This window comes from Diplotaxodon limnothrissa, linkage group LG14 (assembly GCF_057381915.1).
Source record: "Diplotaxodon limnothrissa isolate DT_005_m linkage group LG14, D_limnothrissa_male_GT1.1, whole genome shotgun sequence".
NCBI classification, from domain to species: domain Eukaryota; kingdom Metazoa; phylum Chordata; class Actinopteri; order Cichliformes; family Cichlidae; genus Diplotaxodon; species Diplotaxodon limnothrissa.
The window spans coordinates 28,162,687-28,179,271 of NC_140609.1; the positions used below are offsets into that span (position 1 = coordinate 28,162,687).

General features: G+C 39.2%; 2 protein-coding genes across 2 annotated transcripts; one reads left to right on the top strand and one right to left on the bottom strand.

The window, feature by feature from the left end:
* Positions 1 to 3,851: 3,851 nt before the first annotated feature.
* On the top strand, positions 3,852 to 7,893 carry LOC146619054 (extracellular calcium-sensing receptor-like). Its single transcript, XM_085370185.1, has 9 exons — positions 3,852 to 3,961; positions 4,239 to 4,533; positions 4,702 to 4,788; positions 5,069 to 5,338; positions 5,555 to 5,761; positions 5,837 to 6,112; positions 6,450 to 6,677; positions 6,773 to 6,896; positions 6,983 to 7,893. Exons 1-9 carry the CDS (start codon positions 3,852 to 3,854, stop codon positions 7,891 to 7,893), a joined length of 2,508 nt encoding a protein of 835 aa, XP_085226311.1.
* Positions 7,894 to 10,552: 2,659 nt separating this feature from the next.
* Positions 10,553 to 14,663, bottom strand: LOC146619055 (extracellular calcium-sensing receptor-like). The gene is made up of 12 exons (XM_085370186.1): positions 14,512 to 14,663; positions 14,097 to 14,338; positions 13,889 to 13,980; positions 13,490 to 13,669; positions 13,170 to 13,358; positions 12,844 to 13,063; positions 12,524 to 12,765; positions 12,115 to 12,324; positions 11,880 to 12,003; positions 11,562 to 11,755; positions 11,055 to 11,336; positions 10,553 to 10,975 (listed from the first exon to the last, which is right to left on the bottom strand). Exons 1-12 carry the CDS (start codon positions 14,661 to 14,663, stop codon positions 10,553 to 10,555), a joined length of 2,550 nt encoding a protein of 849 aa, XP_085226312.1.
* Between the last annotated feature and the right edge of the window lie 1,922 nt (positions 14,664 to 16,585).

Consider the following 16,585-nt stretch of genomic DNA (forward strand, 5'->3'; position numbering starts at 1 on the left):
ACTACAGTGGGGCAAAAAAGTATTTAGTCAGCCACCGATTGTGCAAGTTCCCCCACTTAAAATGATGACAGAGGTCAGTAATTTGCACCAGAGGTACACTTCAACTGTGAGAGACAGAATGTGAAAAAAAAATCCATGAATTCACATGGTAGGATTTGTAAAGAATTTATTCGTAAATCAGGGTGGAAAATAAGTATTTGGTCACCTCAAACAAGGAAAATCTCTTGCTCTCACAGACCTGTAACGTCTTCTGTAAGAAGCTTTTCTGTCCCCCACTCGTTACCTGTATGAATGGCACCTGTTTGAACTCATCATCTGTATAAAAGACACCTGTCCACAGCCTCAAACAGTCAGACTCCAAACTCCGCCATGGCCAAGACCAAAGAGCTTTCGAAGGACACCAGGAAAAGTATTGTAGACCTGCACCAGACTGGGAAGAGTGAATCTACAATAGGCAAGCAGCTTGGTGTGAAAAAATCAACTGTGGGAGCAATCATCAGAAAATGGAAGACATACAAGACCACTGATAATCTCCCTCGATCTGGGGCTCCACGCAAGATCTCATCCCGTGGGGTCAAAATGATCATGAGAACGGTGAGCAAAGATCTCAGAACCACGCGGGGGGACCTGGTGAATGACCTGCAGAGAGCTGGGACCAAAGTAACAAAGGTCACCATCAGTAACACACTACAACGGCAGGGAATCAAATCCCGCAGTGCCAGACGTGTTCCGCTGCTGAAGCCAGTGCATGTCCAGGCCCGTCTGAAGTTTGCCAGAGAGCACATGGATGATACAGCAGAGGATTGGGAGAATGTCATGTGGTCAGATGAAACCAAAGTAGAACTTTTTGGTATAAACTCAACTCGTCGTGTTTGGAGGAGGAAGAATACTGAGTTGCATCCCAAGAACACCATACCTGCTGTGAAGCATGGGGGTGGAAACATCATGCTATGGGGCTGTTTTTCTGCCAAGGGGACAGGACGACTGATCCGTGTTAAGGACAGAATGAATGGGGCCATGTATCGTGAGATTTTGAGCCAAAACCTCCTTCCATCAGTGAGAACTTTGAAGATGAAACGAGGCTGGGTCTTCCAACATGACAATGATCCAAAACACACCGCCCGGGCAACAAAGGAGTGGCTCCGTAAGAAGCATTTGAAAGTCCTGGAGTGGCCTAGAAGATCTGCATGGAGGAATGGGCCAAAAATACCAGCTACTGTGTGTGCAAACCTGGTAAAGACCTATAGTAAACGTTTGACCTCTGTTATTGCCAACAAAGGTTATGTTACAAAGTATTGAGTTGTATTTTTGTTATTGACCAAATACTTATTTTCCACCCTGATTTACGAATAAATTCTTTACAAATCCTACCATGCGGATTCATGGATTTTTTTTTCACATTCTGTCTCTCACAGTTGAAGTGTACCTCTGGTGCAAATTACTGACCTCTGTCATCATTTTAGGTGGGGCAACTTGCACAATCGGTGGCTGACTAAATACATTTTTGCCCCACTGTATATGATTTTTTTAAAAAAGGTAAGTTTTAAGCCTAATCTTAAAAGTAGAGATAGTGTCTATCTCCCAAATCCAAACTGGAAGCTGGTTCCACAGAAGAGGGGCCTGAAAACTGAAGGCTCTGCCTCCCATTCTATTTTTAAATACTCTAGGAACAACAAGTAAGCCTCCAGTGCGAGAGCAAAGTGCCCTAATGGAGTGATTCGGTACTATAAGGTCATTAAGATAAAATGCGGCCTGATAATTTAGGACCTTGTATGTGTATCCTGAGTCTCCTGACGGTTTGCCAGAATCTCTTTGAGGCAGTCCAAAAGTCTTTTTCCATAGCCTCTCCGAACTACTCCCACACCCAGCCAGACCGCATGGACTAAGGCCCGACCACCAGACGCTCACCCTAGGGCACCCTCCCCGGGCTGCACCCGGTAACCCTATCTCGAGTAGGGTGAACAGTCCCCTCGATGGTCTTCTCATAGTCGTCTTCTGAATCGCTCTTTGTCTGGTCCCTCACCCAGGACCAATTTGCCATGGCAGACACTACCAGGGGGCAAAAAGCCCCCAGACAACAATCTTGCTAGAACTAATCCAACACAAGTCCAGTTGAAGCACATAGTAAGCTGAGCAACAGCAGATGCTTTGTAAATATAATCAGGGAGTATTCTGAAAAAATTTGGATGCTCAAGCCTGACACTCAGACAAAAACAGCTGGATAGAGTGTGGATTTCTTCTTGATTATATTTTGATTAGATCCCTTATTTGATTAAAGAAGGAATAACTATCACCAAAAGCACATGCATTAAACTCTGTGACAGGACTATCTTACATTACCACAAAGGCTGGATTTTAGGCCTTTTTCTTCACATTTGAATGGAGCTGAGCTGAGGGATCATGACACTGTGAAGGACACTGCAGGGTTTATCTCTTAGTTGAACCTCTGATTCAGGAGGAACAATGAGGTTTTCATCCAGGCTGTGAAACTGGACAAGCTCTTTATCCTCTCAAGGATGTTTGAGAAAGTGAGCAAGTGTGGACATAATATCTTGGTCTGTCCAGGCTCGTGGATGTTCTCCACTATGATGGCCTCAAGATTTCATCTTTACTTTAAATATCTTAGGGTCTTGTTTACGAGTTTGGGGAAAGTGGAGCATGAGATTCACTGATGGATTTGGGAAACATGTGCAATGATACAGGCACTGTACAGTCTGAGCTAAGTTTTTAATTTACAGGTCAATTTAGATTACAACTATTCAACTGTGGCCACGAACTCTGGTAGTGATCAAATAAGTAATTTGTTGTCCCCTCAACAGTTTTGTTCACAAGTTTGGGGAAAGTGGAGCCTGAGATTTATTCACAGATTTGGGGAAAATGAACAGACACTGTACCAGTCTGTTGCGGTAAAGAAAGAGCTGAGCAAGTTTTTAATTTACAGGTCATTTTACATTACATCCCTTACCTATGGCCATGAACTCTGGGTAGTGATCAAATAAGGGTTGTGGATATAAGCTGTGGAAATGAGTTTCCTTCAAAGGGTGCCTGGGTCTCCCTTAGAGATAGGGTAAATAGCTTGGTCATCGGGACTCAGATGGTGGGCTTTCACTTCGAATACAGAAGATCTGCTTGTCCCGTGTTTTGCATTCATGCATTAGCCCTGAAAAATTTCACTGTCTAGTTTCTCATTTGGGCCGTCCCCTTGGGCTGTTCTTCAATTATACTCAGGACAATCTTCCCCATCCACTAAGTTTTCTAGTTTCCTTTTGCCCTATGCAGCTTTATGTCCCGTCCCGCCCATGCGGATTTGTTTTTGTTATGTTTTTTATCGTCCCCTCAAAAATTTTGTTTTCTCTTTCAACTCAAATATGGACTGAAGTTTTTAATATGATGTTGTTGAGACATTACACATGAACTTTGATGTACATGAATTATGATATGTTATTTTTGCTATTTGTCTTTTATGTCACTTGATATGCACACGGAAACAACTACTGAATACTGAACAACTACTCTGACAATTCTTCAGTGAGTTATTACTGATGACTAATTTACTCACAGTGTTCCCTGAGTTTGCCTGGATACAAAGCAATCTCAAATGAAAAGTATACACCTCCTTCTTCCCTGATGGGTGGTGTGCAAGATTAAACAACACAGCAAGTCAATAAAAGGGAATGGCAAACAATAAAACCTAATGACTGGTCTCAAATATTCAGAAAGCTGTCATGTGCTTATCTTTGCAAAACAATTTAGTCGTGGTTGTTTTGCTGTATTCCTGTGTTTCTTCTCCTCTACCCACTCCTCAGTTTTCTTTGTCCTGTCAGCTGCAGGGACAGTTTCATCTAAATGAGATGCACAAAACTGGAGATGTGGTTCTGGGTGGACTGTTTCAAGTCCATTTCTTTTCAAGTGTTCCTGATCTGTCTTTTACCTCGCAGCCACAACAGCCTACTTGCCATGGGTAACTATGACAGGGAAACAGAATGAAAAAAACAGAAAAAGAAAACCACCAAACCTAATCCTAATATGAATATGTATTTTATATCTGAAATAACTAGACAAAACATCTTCTCTTTTAAAATTTATTTTCATTAATATATGTCTTTAATTGTTATTCACTTTCCTTGATTGTTTATAATATTATTCCTTTTGCAACATTTTCACTGTGCTCATTTTCCTATATTTTAAAAATCTGTATTGTATTATACTTTTTAGTAATTAAACTTTTCTCGTCTTAGTGTGTATGTTCTAGGATTTAAGCTCGCACAAACCATGGCATTTGCTATTGATGAGATCAACAGAAACTCAAACCTGCTACCAAATGTGACTCTGGGATACACTCTGTATGATAACTGCTTTGAACTTGGAATTGGATTCCGTGGAGCATTATCATTAGCCAGTGGTCAAGAGGATCAAATTGTAGTAGATGATACATGTGTTGGAAATCCTCCAGTTGTAGGGATTGTGGGTGATCCGTCCTCTACAATTTCTATTGCCATCTCCAACGTCTTAGGTTTGTACAGAGTACCTATGGTAAGTTTTCTGCTTGACCATGTAACAGTTTTCTTGGATTGCGTTGATTTCATTGAAAATGTAAAACCATTTTATGAAATAAAAAATAATGCAGTCATGATGACAAAATTAAGATATCTCTACATGGATAGCTCCACAATATACATATGCAGTCTATATCTTTCACAGGTGAGTTATTATGCCACATGTTCCTGCCTGAGTGACCGTCAAAAGTATCCATCCTTCTTTAGAACGATCCCAAGTGATACTTTCCAGGTGAAAATTTGTCATCAAAATTAAAATGGAAAAACAAAAGTCTGTTTCAATATCTGTGTAAAAGAAGAACACAGACAGATATGAAAATATTAGAAATAATAATAATAATTAGTTTTGAGAATTATGCTCTATTTCTTTTCTCTATTGTCTCAGAGAATAAAGCTAAATTGCAATTGTATTTAAATGCTGTTCTGTGGACACTGACAGACAGATTATGCACAGAAATTTTGTTTTGTTTCTTCTTTTCAATACACTTACACTTTAATCTATATTCACTTAGGTACGTGCAATGATCCAGATTCTAAAGCATTTTGGCTGGACTTGGGCAGGTCTGCTTGTCAGTAATAATGATTATGGACTTCATGCAGCCAGATCCTTTCAGTCTGAGCTGAGTGTGTCTGGTGAAGGTTGCCTGGCCTACACTGAGGTTTTACCCTGGGACAAAGACACAGATGAACTCCGGAGGATTGTTGATGTGATGAAAACCTCTACAGCTCGAGTTGTCATTGTCTTTGAAGATCCTAGTCGCATGATGCACCTTATGGATGAGGTTTCGCTTTAAAACACTTTAATAGTTACTAGTTACAGAGGTCTTCATAATTATAGTTCATAATTGTGTAAAACACATATTACGTATCATTGTGAGTACAGAAATGAATACAGAAAAATAATCATTCAGAATTAATTTTAAAGATCAAAAACTGTTTCAGTAAAGAAGTTGGAGGCTCAGTATTACTTCATAGATTTGGTCTAATTTAATACACAGGTAGTAAGGCAAAATGTGACAGGTCTACAGTGGATAGCCAGCGAAGCCTGGACAGAATCTGCTGTGCTCCAAACACCTCACTTTATGCCATACCTGGGTGGCACACTGGGTATCACCATTCGCCGAGGAGAAATACCAGGGCTCAGGGAATTCCTGTTGCAAATACATCCTGATCTACATCACAACACTAGCTACGGAATTAGCTTGGTGAGACTTGGACACTTTTACTCTGTGTGTGTATATTTTCATAATGTGTAATAAACATTTTTCAAAATATTTCAGGTGAATCAGTTTTGGGAATTTACATTTCAGTGCAGATTTGCTCCAGCTCCAGCAGGCTGGCTGGAAGGTGGAGGTGCACTATGCACTGGACAGGAAGATCTAGGAAATGTGGACAATGAGTACTTGGACATTTCCAACCTGCGGCCTGAGTATAATGTGTACAAAGCTGTTTATGCACTGGCATATTCCCTTGATGATATGCTGCGGTGCAAGCCAGGAAGAGGGCCTTTCAGTGGGAAAAGCTGTGCCTCTTTGCAGTCACTGGAGCCTTGGCAGGTGTGTTATCATTTTACACTCCACCTTTGGATAAATTGTTTTTGCATGCTTTCAGAATTTCATTAACTTCAGGTCATTAACTTTTATACAGGATTATTAGTAATGTGCCTTGGTTGATTGAGACTTAGATATAAATGACTTTATATATGTAGGTACCATAGATATAATATTATATTTGATTACTGAACTGAAAAATTGCCACTGTTTGCACTGTAAAGTTACTGGAGCCATGGCAGATGTGATATCATTTTACACTCCATCTATGAATAAATCATTGGTTCTATAATTAGTTTTGGAGCAAAAAATAATTTACTTATTATACATTCCTTTTAAACAGCTTGTTTATTACATGGAAAGAGTGAACTTCACCACTCCATTTGGCGATCAAGTGTCATTTGACGAGAATGGTGATGTGGTACCAATTTATGATGTTATTAATGCGTTGTGGCTCCCTGATGGAAGCACTAAAATTCAGAAAGTGGGTGAGGTTAAAAGGACAGCTTTAAAAGGTGAAGAACTCATACTTGATGAAGGCAAAATCTTCTGGAACTTTGAATCCAAACAGGTTAGATATGTTTTTATTTGACAAGTACCTTTTATGACATTTACAGTATATAGAATTGTAGCAGGCAATAAATATTTATTTTTTATGTCCAATAGCCACCTCGATCAGTATGCAGTGAGAGTTGTCCTCCTGGTACCCACATGGTGAGAAGGAAGAGAGAGCCTGAATGCTGTTTTGACTGCATCCCTTGTTCTGAGGGAAAGATCACTAACAAGAGCAGTAGGTCTTTGTCTTTCTGTATGACATATTTGATTTAATTTCTGTGAAATATAGTATGCATTTCAACATCAACACTTCTTTGTCAGACTCCTTGGGGTGCACCAGTTGTCCAGAGGATTTTTGGTCAAACCCACAGCGTGACCACTGTGTTCTTAGGAAAACAGAGTTTCTCTCTTATCATGACCCTTTGGGTATTTGTTTGACAGCAATCTCCTTACTGGGAACATTTATATGTGCTGTTGTTCTGGGGATCTTTATCTGCCATCGCAGAACACCTATAGTACGTGCCAACAATTCAGAACTTAGTTTCCAGCTATTAATGTCACTTAAGTTGTGTTTCCTGTGTTCACTTTTGTTCATCGGACGACCCAGGATGTGGACATGCCAAATGAGGCATGCAGCATTTGGGATCAGCTTTGTGCTGTGTGTCTCATGCATCCTGGTAAAAACCATGGTTGTTCTGGCTGTGTTCAAAGCCTCCAAGCCAGGAGGGGGAGCCAGTCTGAAGTGGTTTGGTGCAATGCAGCAGAGAGGAACAGTTCTATTTCTGACATCTATTCAGGCAGCCATCTGCACTACCTGGCTTGTCTCTTCCTCTCCAACTCCACATAAAAACACCCAATACCACAATGACAAGATAGTGTATGAGTGTTCAGTTGGGTCCACTGTTGGTTTTGCAGTGTTATTGGGCTATATTGGCATACTGGCTTTCCTCAGTTTTCTAATTGCATTCCTGGTGAGGAATCTCCCTGATAGTTTTAATGAGGCCAAGCTCATCACATTCAGCATGCTGATCTTCTGTGCTGTGTGGGTGGCCTTTGTTCCTGCTTATATCAGCTCACCAGGAAAACTTGCAGATGCAGTGGAGGTGTTTGCCATTCTTGCTTCAAGTTTTGGACTCTTGATCACACTGTTTGGACCCAAATGTTACATAATCCTGTTGAGACCAGAGATGAACACAAAGAAAGCTGTTATGGGCCGTGGGATTGTGTCATAAAATGTTTTCATTTATGTTAAAAACATCTTCATTTTCTGTGCAGTAAATCAGAAAATAAAATATATTAATAAAAATAATAAATGTAAATATTAAAACCTCTTGAGAAATCTAAATAATAGTTATTTACTCTTTTTCCTCTTTTCTTTCTTTTAAATAAATCTTTTCAAATATAACTGACTGACTGTGTTACACTTCATTGTCAAAATGTATCTATTATGTAAGTTAAATGTAATTATAATTCTTTTACTAAACTAAGCTTTTTATTTTGTGCTTCAGCCATTTTTGTGGTATATGATGTAAAACACAGTAACACATGAAGCATTGTGCAATACTGATGGGATTTCCGGCTCTTTTTAGAGAACCGGCTCTTTCGGTTCAGCTCACTAAAATGAGCCGACTCTTTCGGCTCCGAACCGGCTCTTCAGGTTGTTTTGTTGCTTTAATTAATTTGTTATTAACAATAATATAAAATTATGCACAAAAGGAATTACTAATGTAAAAAAAAATGGTTTTATCTATAAATGTTTATATATAAATATATGCGGTGGCCCCTACAGACAAAACACGTACAAACTCTTCCAAAACAGAGCTACCTAGATCACTTAAATTACACAATTGAAAGCATGAAAGCATATGTGTATTGTTTGTGTATTTATACACAAGAATTCATATATAGTCAAATAAAAAAAATAAAATAAAAAATGTTCATTTACCTGTTATTACCACACACCAAATATGGTCGTTGGTACTTGCTGGCTTGTGTAGCCACTAGGTAACAAAAGTTCAACACTGCCCCTAGCATCCTGGAGCACTTCTGTTGTCTTTTGTACGTGTTTTGAGTTTTTACGTGCTTCTGAGATTTTACGTGTTTTGGAGTTTGTACGTGCTTCGGGGTTTGTACGTGTTTTTACGTGTTTTGGAGTTTTTGCGTGTTTTGGAGTTTGTACATGCTTCAGGGTTTGTACGTGATTAGAAGTTTGTATGTGCTTTGTCTGTAGGGGCCACCGTAAGTATACTTTTATTTATTCACTCCACATAAAATGTAATAAACAAATCATATAATACAAAAACCAACTATTCACATTTCAACTTTTAACTATTTGAATTTTCAGCTTTTTCCTTTTACAAATTTTAAGTGACACAACACAAAACACTGCAAACCACAATACAATTAAATATAAATTATAATATGAAAACAAAAAGAAGATGCATATTCTGTCATATGGACCTGTATGAATAAACTTTCTGAATCCTTTATCATCTGCAACTGGAAATAGTTGTGGATGATTGTACCTTTCTAATGTGACGTTGTTGTCCCTGGCTCTCTTTCTCTCTCTCCCTCCCGCTCTGTATGGCGTTATTTTTGTGCCACTATCCGGTTGTTCAGTCTGACGTCACTAGCCGTGTCTGGGTCTAAACTCCGCTGCAGGTCCATATATCAAACGATCACTATGGCATTACTGAGAGTTGAAAAACTGTCTAAAGTCTTTCATCTTTAATAAAATGATCAGCGTTCTGCTCTACCAGGTGTAACAATTGAGTTTAACATCCAGGCATCCATGAAAACGGAATTTATGACATTTAACGGAGTTAGAAGTTAGCAGGGAGTTAGCTCGCTAGCTTCTATCTAAATACAATATAGCATGTCCTGACTGCGGGGTTTTGGAAACAAATTAAAACGTACAGCTCTGTTATCACTTCCAGCATAAATGAAGACAGAAAACTAAACAGCAGTGACGTTTGTAGGGTTACTGAAGTTGGGCTAGCTGGTATATAATGATGTGCTACGTGACCGCTAGCGACACAGCTATGTTAGCTTAATATAAACAAGCTAACCTTTTTTCCACTCGATAAAAGTTACCGTGAGTGTTCTCGGTGGTCAGGAACAAATGTAATCGCATGGCAGGATGCTGTAAAAGGACCAAACTTCAGCCAGGAGAACAACTGAGATAATCCATCCACAATACGAGGTTAGTCATTCATATACTGCTGCATGGGCTGGGCTGTAGCTACATCCTAAGGTTTTAAAAACTGAGCTTAAATAAATGATTAGCGGTAATAAAAGACGAGGGAGGTCAACAGTGATCACTGACTGTTTTAGGAGCTTTTTGAGATCAAATAGAAGAAAATACATAACATTAAACATGTTAACAACACAAAAGCCATATTAAACGCAGACTACTTTAGACCCGGAAGTAGGATTCGTCGCGTCATCACTGAACAACCGGATTCTGAGCAAACCTAAAAAAAAATTGAGCTCTGTTCCTGTGCTACTGAGTGCCGCCTACTACTACTACCGCCCCTCCCCCCTCTTCCCAGCGTAAAGCACAAGGCTCGCATGCTGAGTGAAGCGAAAAAAAGTGCGAGAGAGAGAGAGAGGGTGAGAGAAAGAAAAAAAAACCCACATTGACACGATAAGTTAATATGGGTGGTGTTTTGTTTTCATCGAAGGTTTGTCTATAAAACTACAGTCGTATTGTATATACATTTGCAATAATATATTAAAACTTTGCATGATCATTCTTAATTCTGGATAAAGTGAATCAAGGTTTTTCTATTAATTTAACAACAAACAAAGATAAATACATAAAGATGAAGTGCTGATATAGATAAATAGATAAATAATAATTATTTGTCATATTTTGTTAATTTACTTTTGCTACCTGGCCATCATATATTTCTTGGTGTTTCTCTCAGGCCTCAAAAGAATGATGAAACACTTCGGAGCAAAAATACAGAAAAGTAAACCATAGCTAGAAGCCAGGATGGCAAAAACTTCCACAGCAACAGTGTATTTACCAGGAGAGCTAAGGTAAGCAGGCACAAAAGCCACCCAAACAGCACAGAAAATCAGCATACTGAAAGTGATAAGTTTGGCCTCATTGAAATTATCAGGAAGTTTCCTAGCAAAAAAGGCTAATATGAGACTGGTGCAGGCCAGCAGGCCAATGTAGCCCAAAATCAGACAAAATCCCACCACAGAAACCATGGCACACTCCAGAGTGACCTTTGAACCTTGAAAACCCAGATCTTGTCGAGGCACGGGGGGGATGAGGGATAGCCATATGGTACAGATGATAATCTATATGAAAAATAAAATGTTTTTAGACAGATGTAAAAATACAAAGACTTAAAAATTCAAAACAGAACATCTGTATGACCTGTATGCATGTAAGAAGACAGATACTTCCTCTCTGTTGGCCTGGACCAAACCATTTCATCAAGGCTTCAGCACCAGGCCGAGCTGAGCGAAATGCTGCCAGAACCACAATGGTCTTGACTTTCAGGCAGGACACACAAAGCACAAAGCTGATCCCAAAAGCTGCCTGCTGGAACCGACAAGACCAGACTGATGGACGACCAATGAACACGAGTGAGCACAGGAAGCAGAGCTTGATTGACACAAGAAGCAGGAAACTCAGCTCTGAATTGTTAGCCCTCACCTAAAATTAAGAAAGTGCAGCTTTATAAAAGTAGTGACACAGATAATATCAGCCACATGTGGAATAATTATGTTGTTTTAATATTTTGTCAATTATTTAATCTTGAAGAAAAAACTGACATGAGATGTCAAATAAAACCTAACAACAAAAAAACTGCACTTGCCAACTGCACACGATGTTTTCTTTAAAATGTACATTATAATGTTGTGAACATTTCTTTCTCACCACAGGTGTGTGACGGTAGTGAAGGAAAACCACAAAGACAACTGTTGTCACAGTGACACCGGTCACAGCTGCTGTAGTAAGAGTAATTCCCAAAGTCTCATTAAAGGCAAGAAAGTCAAGCTGGCGAGGGATGCAGGCAGTACGTTTAGCATTAGACCAGAGCTCTAGGGGACAACGCTCACAGTCAAGGGAACCTAACAGTAAAAAGAGTGGAGAAGGAAAGAAGAGGAGAAAGGAAAATCAAACAAGAACAGCAGAAGTACATGACTTTAAATCAAATGGATTTACAAGGAGGGGTTTAGATTGCAATTCCATCACCAGTTTTATTGCTTATCTCTCCTGCAGCACATGGAATACAGTCAAAGCAGCAGAGAGGTTTTCCTTTCCTGCTGACCTTTCTGGTCCCTGGGGGGCAGATCTCACTGCACACCGAAATAGGCACCTAAATAATAAGCCAACACTTATTTTTAAGCACAATATGTGTATTCCAGTTAAGAGCAAGAAATGCACAAATTTACAAATGTACAGTTTACATTATTTTCATATAAAATACCCGATTGGATCCTGTGATCCACTGAATAGCTGATTCATTAAGATGGAGATCAAACCCATCCACTTGACCAATCAAAGCAGTTTTTAGTGTCCCATCAGGCATTTTCTGCCAGTTAACAAGGTCATACTTTGCTGGAATATCGGCTCCTTGAAAGTAAAATGTTTCATCTTGTGGTGTGGTGAAGTTCACTTCTTGCAAGTGCTGCAAAAGCTGTAAAATTATAACAATCGTGAAACTAGAGTTATTAGAGTTCAATGATAAGTGCAATACTGAAACATATGGAAATGTTGTAATTACAGCATTGTGGGTACTCATGGGTCGGACCAAAACCCTGTTCAGTGTCTAAAGAATGCAACATGGATTTTTATTACATTTTTTAGGGAAAGGATGATATTCATGATTACTTTACCTCTGTGGCCTTGATTTGTTTTGGAGAGGAGCAGGTGGAGATGTTGTTTTCAGAAGAGCTGTCTTTAATGGGGCAGAGAAGGCTGTGGAGGGCATGAGCTGCAGCATAAACAGCAAGGTAGACATTATATGTCACCCTTAGCTGGGATGCATCTGTAAAGAGATTCTGTACTTTTTTCAGAGACTCCGACCCATTGCAATGTGATAGTGAAGCTTTCTGATCAGACATAACAGGAGGATTTGAAGTTAAAATATTTGATTTATGGTTAGACTTCAGTGTGGAGATAGGAGAACTGAGCATTGAGGAGGAAGATAAATGAAGACTACACCCAAACTCCACTTCCCAGAATTCTCTTAAGAACTCATCATCTGGATGGTGAATTGGGTGTAAACGTCGGAGATAACTTTCAAATCCAGGTATAGCTGAACTTCTAGTAGCAACACCAAGAACACCGTTTGCCACTTTGCTTGTAACTGAATTTTGGACCAGATCCCCACTAGTGCTCCAAGCCTCACTGGCCAAAAACTGTCTATCAGTCACCTAATAAGCAAAAGAAAAATTATTTTAAAGTTTATTTTGTTTTTAAATATAATCTCGAACTTTTTTTCAGCATGCATTATATGCGATAGGCATTACAGCTTCTCACATTCAGTTTCACAAGTTGCAGGAACAATTCCCTCACATCTGTATACCAGGTGAAGATCAAAATCACCCTTGCAGTTGAGGCTTGAATTGTGAGGGCTGCTCGTCTGGCATCACTAATGATATTTTCCCTTTGGAGAGTCTCTACAAATGCCAGGCAGACACCTGCTCCCTGAATCTCCTCCTGAAATACCTGACATATACAGGTGAAAGAAGCCTATTACATTATCACACTGTAAATGTAGTTATATAATGCACTTATTACTGTATATTTTAGAGATATAGCTGAGTAGTCTAAATGACTGAAATAAAAGATGCAAATACCTTTACTGCCATGTAGCCATAGTTATTGTTTGCTACAACTGCTCCAACCCAAGTCCAGTTGAAGCGTATAACAACCTGGGCAACAGCACGTGCTTGGTAAATATCACTGGGGATTGTTCTGAAGAAATTTGGATACTGGAGCCTGTCACTGAGACAAGGACAGGTGGATAGATAGCTGATCTGAAAGACACATACACACACACACACAAACACAAAAACCTGCATCTTATAAAGGTTTTGTTTCTGTTTAAAAAAATCAGTTTCTCCACTGTCATAAAAAAGCATGAATATTTCTTTGAGTAAAAGATATAAATTCAACCAAAAGATGGCTCCACTTATCTAAAAACAAACAAAAAAGCTCATATACAGTTTTTATGGTGCATTCAAAACAAAACTCACAAAAGGTATGGAGAGTGGCCCCAGCACTGTGGAGAGTATCTGGCTTGTTATGGATGAAGCACCACCAATAATCATGGGGACAGATTGACCACCTGAAAACAGAAATGATTGATTTAATTAAACAACATCTTGTAGCAGGAGTAGAAAAAGTAGAAAGCAAAATTGCTGACAGATTTTTTGTATGTTTTCTGATCAATGAATGAGTTACCCCTCCTGTCTTTAATTTCTTCTCCATGCCCACTAGAATAATCTGGAGGGTTTGTGGAGTTGCAGCTGGTGTTGTCTCCACCAACGAGTGACAGTCCTGACTGGAGAGCCCATGGTGGGCGCCCACAGCTGTCAAAAATATGATAGCCCAGCTTGATTCCTGGTAGGAGCATTGTACTATGATTAATTTCCTCCAGTGCAAACACCATAGCATATATGTACTGCAGTGGAACATATTCTAAACTGAGAGAGGGGAGATAAAATGATAAAATATAAATTAGTGAATTTTGTTTGAATAATTTTTGTAAAACTGCAAGTACAAATCAACCAGCAAGACACAGTAATTACTCCTATGTTATATCTATATATGCTCTTATTCTACAGTAATCAAAATATTCTCTGTAACTGAGTTTTACCCAGTACATGGATTGTAGTGTGGCAGCTGAGTGAAGTCATGGTCTATAGCTGGAGGCTGATAATGAAGAGGAAAAAGACCACCAATAATTACATCTCCATCTTGAAACAGACCCTGGCTACTTGGTGTACCCCAACGAGAACATGTCAACATCTGATCACACAGAAGTCCATCCCGGATTCCCAGTTCTCTTCCCACAAGCCACACAAGCAGCAAAGATTGGGATGACCTGGACCACACAATGAAGAGCCAGGAAAACCAAGACATAGATGCAGCTGTTCTACACATTTAGAAATGTACAGTACATTCAATTTGGTTTATTCGCATGAGTTCAATCAGTGTCCATAAACAGTTCCTAGAATGAAAATATCAGATTACACTAAAACCCCAAATATAACAAACTGTACAATTTAAAAATGTGTATTTTCATACACCAGCTATAACATCAGTTGGCTGCTGACATCCATCCTCCTCCTTGGAGTAGATGAACTGCAGATGAGGGCACTTTATATAGAGGCAGGGCCTTTTGGTGAGCAGGTGAACATGACAACACATATACTCCCAAATCAGTCCTCTCAAGACGTGACACGATAGTACGAGTGATCATTATGCCTTGCAGATAGAAGATGTGGAGTTAGGATGTGTATGTAGGTGTGCCTCATATAGTATTTGGTCATCTTTTAAAATTATCTCTTTATTACTTCTGTAGTGGTCATGTATTATTTTCATATTTGGACTGAAAAGCTTCCCCTGAAATACTATAGTTCCCAATTACTTTAATGGAGGTATCAAGAGATAAAATATATGAGTACAAATGCACATTTCATGCAAAATAATCAAACGCTTAAGGATGTTTAAGTCATTAAGAGTCACAACTTTATTCCATAAATATATAAGAATGTTAATTTAACTTTATGGCTTTGAAAAACTGTTCCAGCTAAAACCCTTACATTGTGAATGTAGAGGTCCAACCACCTTTAACAACCTCATTTAACTTAGTATGCTCCTTTATCATTTATTGTAATCTGTGATCAACGCAAAGTTATGTGGATATTTACCAACCTTACTGATTGCCACATATTGGTTAAATGATGACAAATCAGGGACAAGACTAGTGAATTGACAAAATATTAGCCAAGGTGAAGATCAATTTAACTTTGAATTACAAATAATGCAGATAATGGATACAAAAAGGCTGTTCATTCTGTATTTTGTTTTTTTATTTTTGTTATTTATGTATTTGTTCTTTACAAAATGGAGATATCCATAACATTGATAGCTAGAGGACTTTTGATACACTTTTTTGTACACACACTAACATTGTCATGGTCCTGGGTTATCTGACCCAGCGTTTTGTGTTTTCTATTATTGTTTATTGTGGTTTCTAGCTCGTTCGGTTCGGTTCTTCCTCAGTTTAGTGTTAGTCATCCCTGCCTGTGTGTTCCCTCTGTATAAAGTCTGTGTTTCTTTGTATGTGTGAGTTCCTGTTTTAATTTGAAGGTCAGTGTCTCGGGTTATTGTATTCTGTTTTACTTCTCTTAGTCTCCTCAGCTCCAATTTTCCCCAGCTGTGTCTCCTCCTGTTTCTCATTCCCTGATTGCAAAGTTTCAGTCTGTTAGAGAAGTGTTTCTTTCTCGATCCCTCAAGCACCACTGTGGGACTGTCTGCTGCATAGAACCAACTGGACGGCCTGTGTCTGTCAGACCCCAACACAAAGCCCCACCCCAGCTTTCAACTCTGCACTCAGGCTACATTCACACGTCCACGGGTATTTTTGATAACCGAGATTTACCGTTTGAGCTTTTAAAAAAATCCCGTCCACACTTGCAGTTTTGAAAAAATATCTTCGTCCACATGTAAACGCTAAAAACATAATGTTGGCCAATCAGAAGTCTAGAAGCCTGGGAGGTAGTGGTGAGCAGATCGATCCAAATATCGATTCTATCGATACCAAGTCGGCATCGGTATTGGATCAATACTAGCCCGGTGAGATCGATTCTTTAAGTTCCGCTGTTGTTTGCAATGCTGGGCTTTCGACAAAGATGAAACAGCCAGGTCACTGGACTCGATGCTCC

Excerpts from the sequence above, each read along its gene's own strand:
- LOC146619054 (XM_085370185.1), top strand. The coding sequence starts at position 3,852 with ATGCACAAAACTGGAGATGTGGTTCTGGGTGGACTGTTTCAAGTCCAT. Across the intron at positions 4,789-5,068 it reads TCCCAAGTGATACTTTCCAG|GTACGTGCAATGATCCAGAT; the intron begins GTGAAAATTTGT and ends ATATTCACTTAG. Across the intron at positions 6,113-6,449 it reads AGTCACTGGAGCCTTGGCAG|CTTGTTTATTACATGGAAAG; the intron begins GTGTGTTATCAT and ends CCTTTTAAACAG.
- LOC146619055 (XM_085370186.1), bottom strand. The coding sequence starts at position 14,663 with ATGTTGACATGTTCTCGTTGGGGTACACCAAGTAGCCAGGGTCTGTTT. Across the intron at positions 13,670-13,888 it reads GGCCACTCTCCATACCTTTT|ATCAGCTATCTATCCACCTG; the intron begins GTGAGTTTTGTT and ends TGTGTCTTTCAG. Across the intron at positions 13,064-13,169 it reads TGCAACTTGTGAAACTGAAT|GTGACTGATAGACAGTTTTT; the intron begins GTGAGAAGCTGT and ends TTTGCTTATTAG.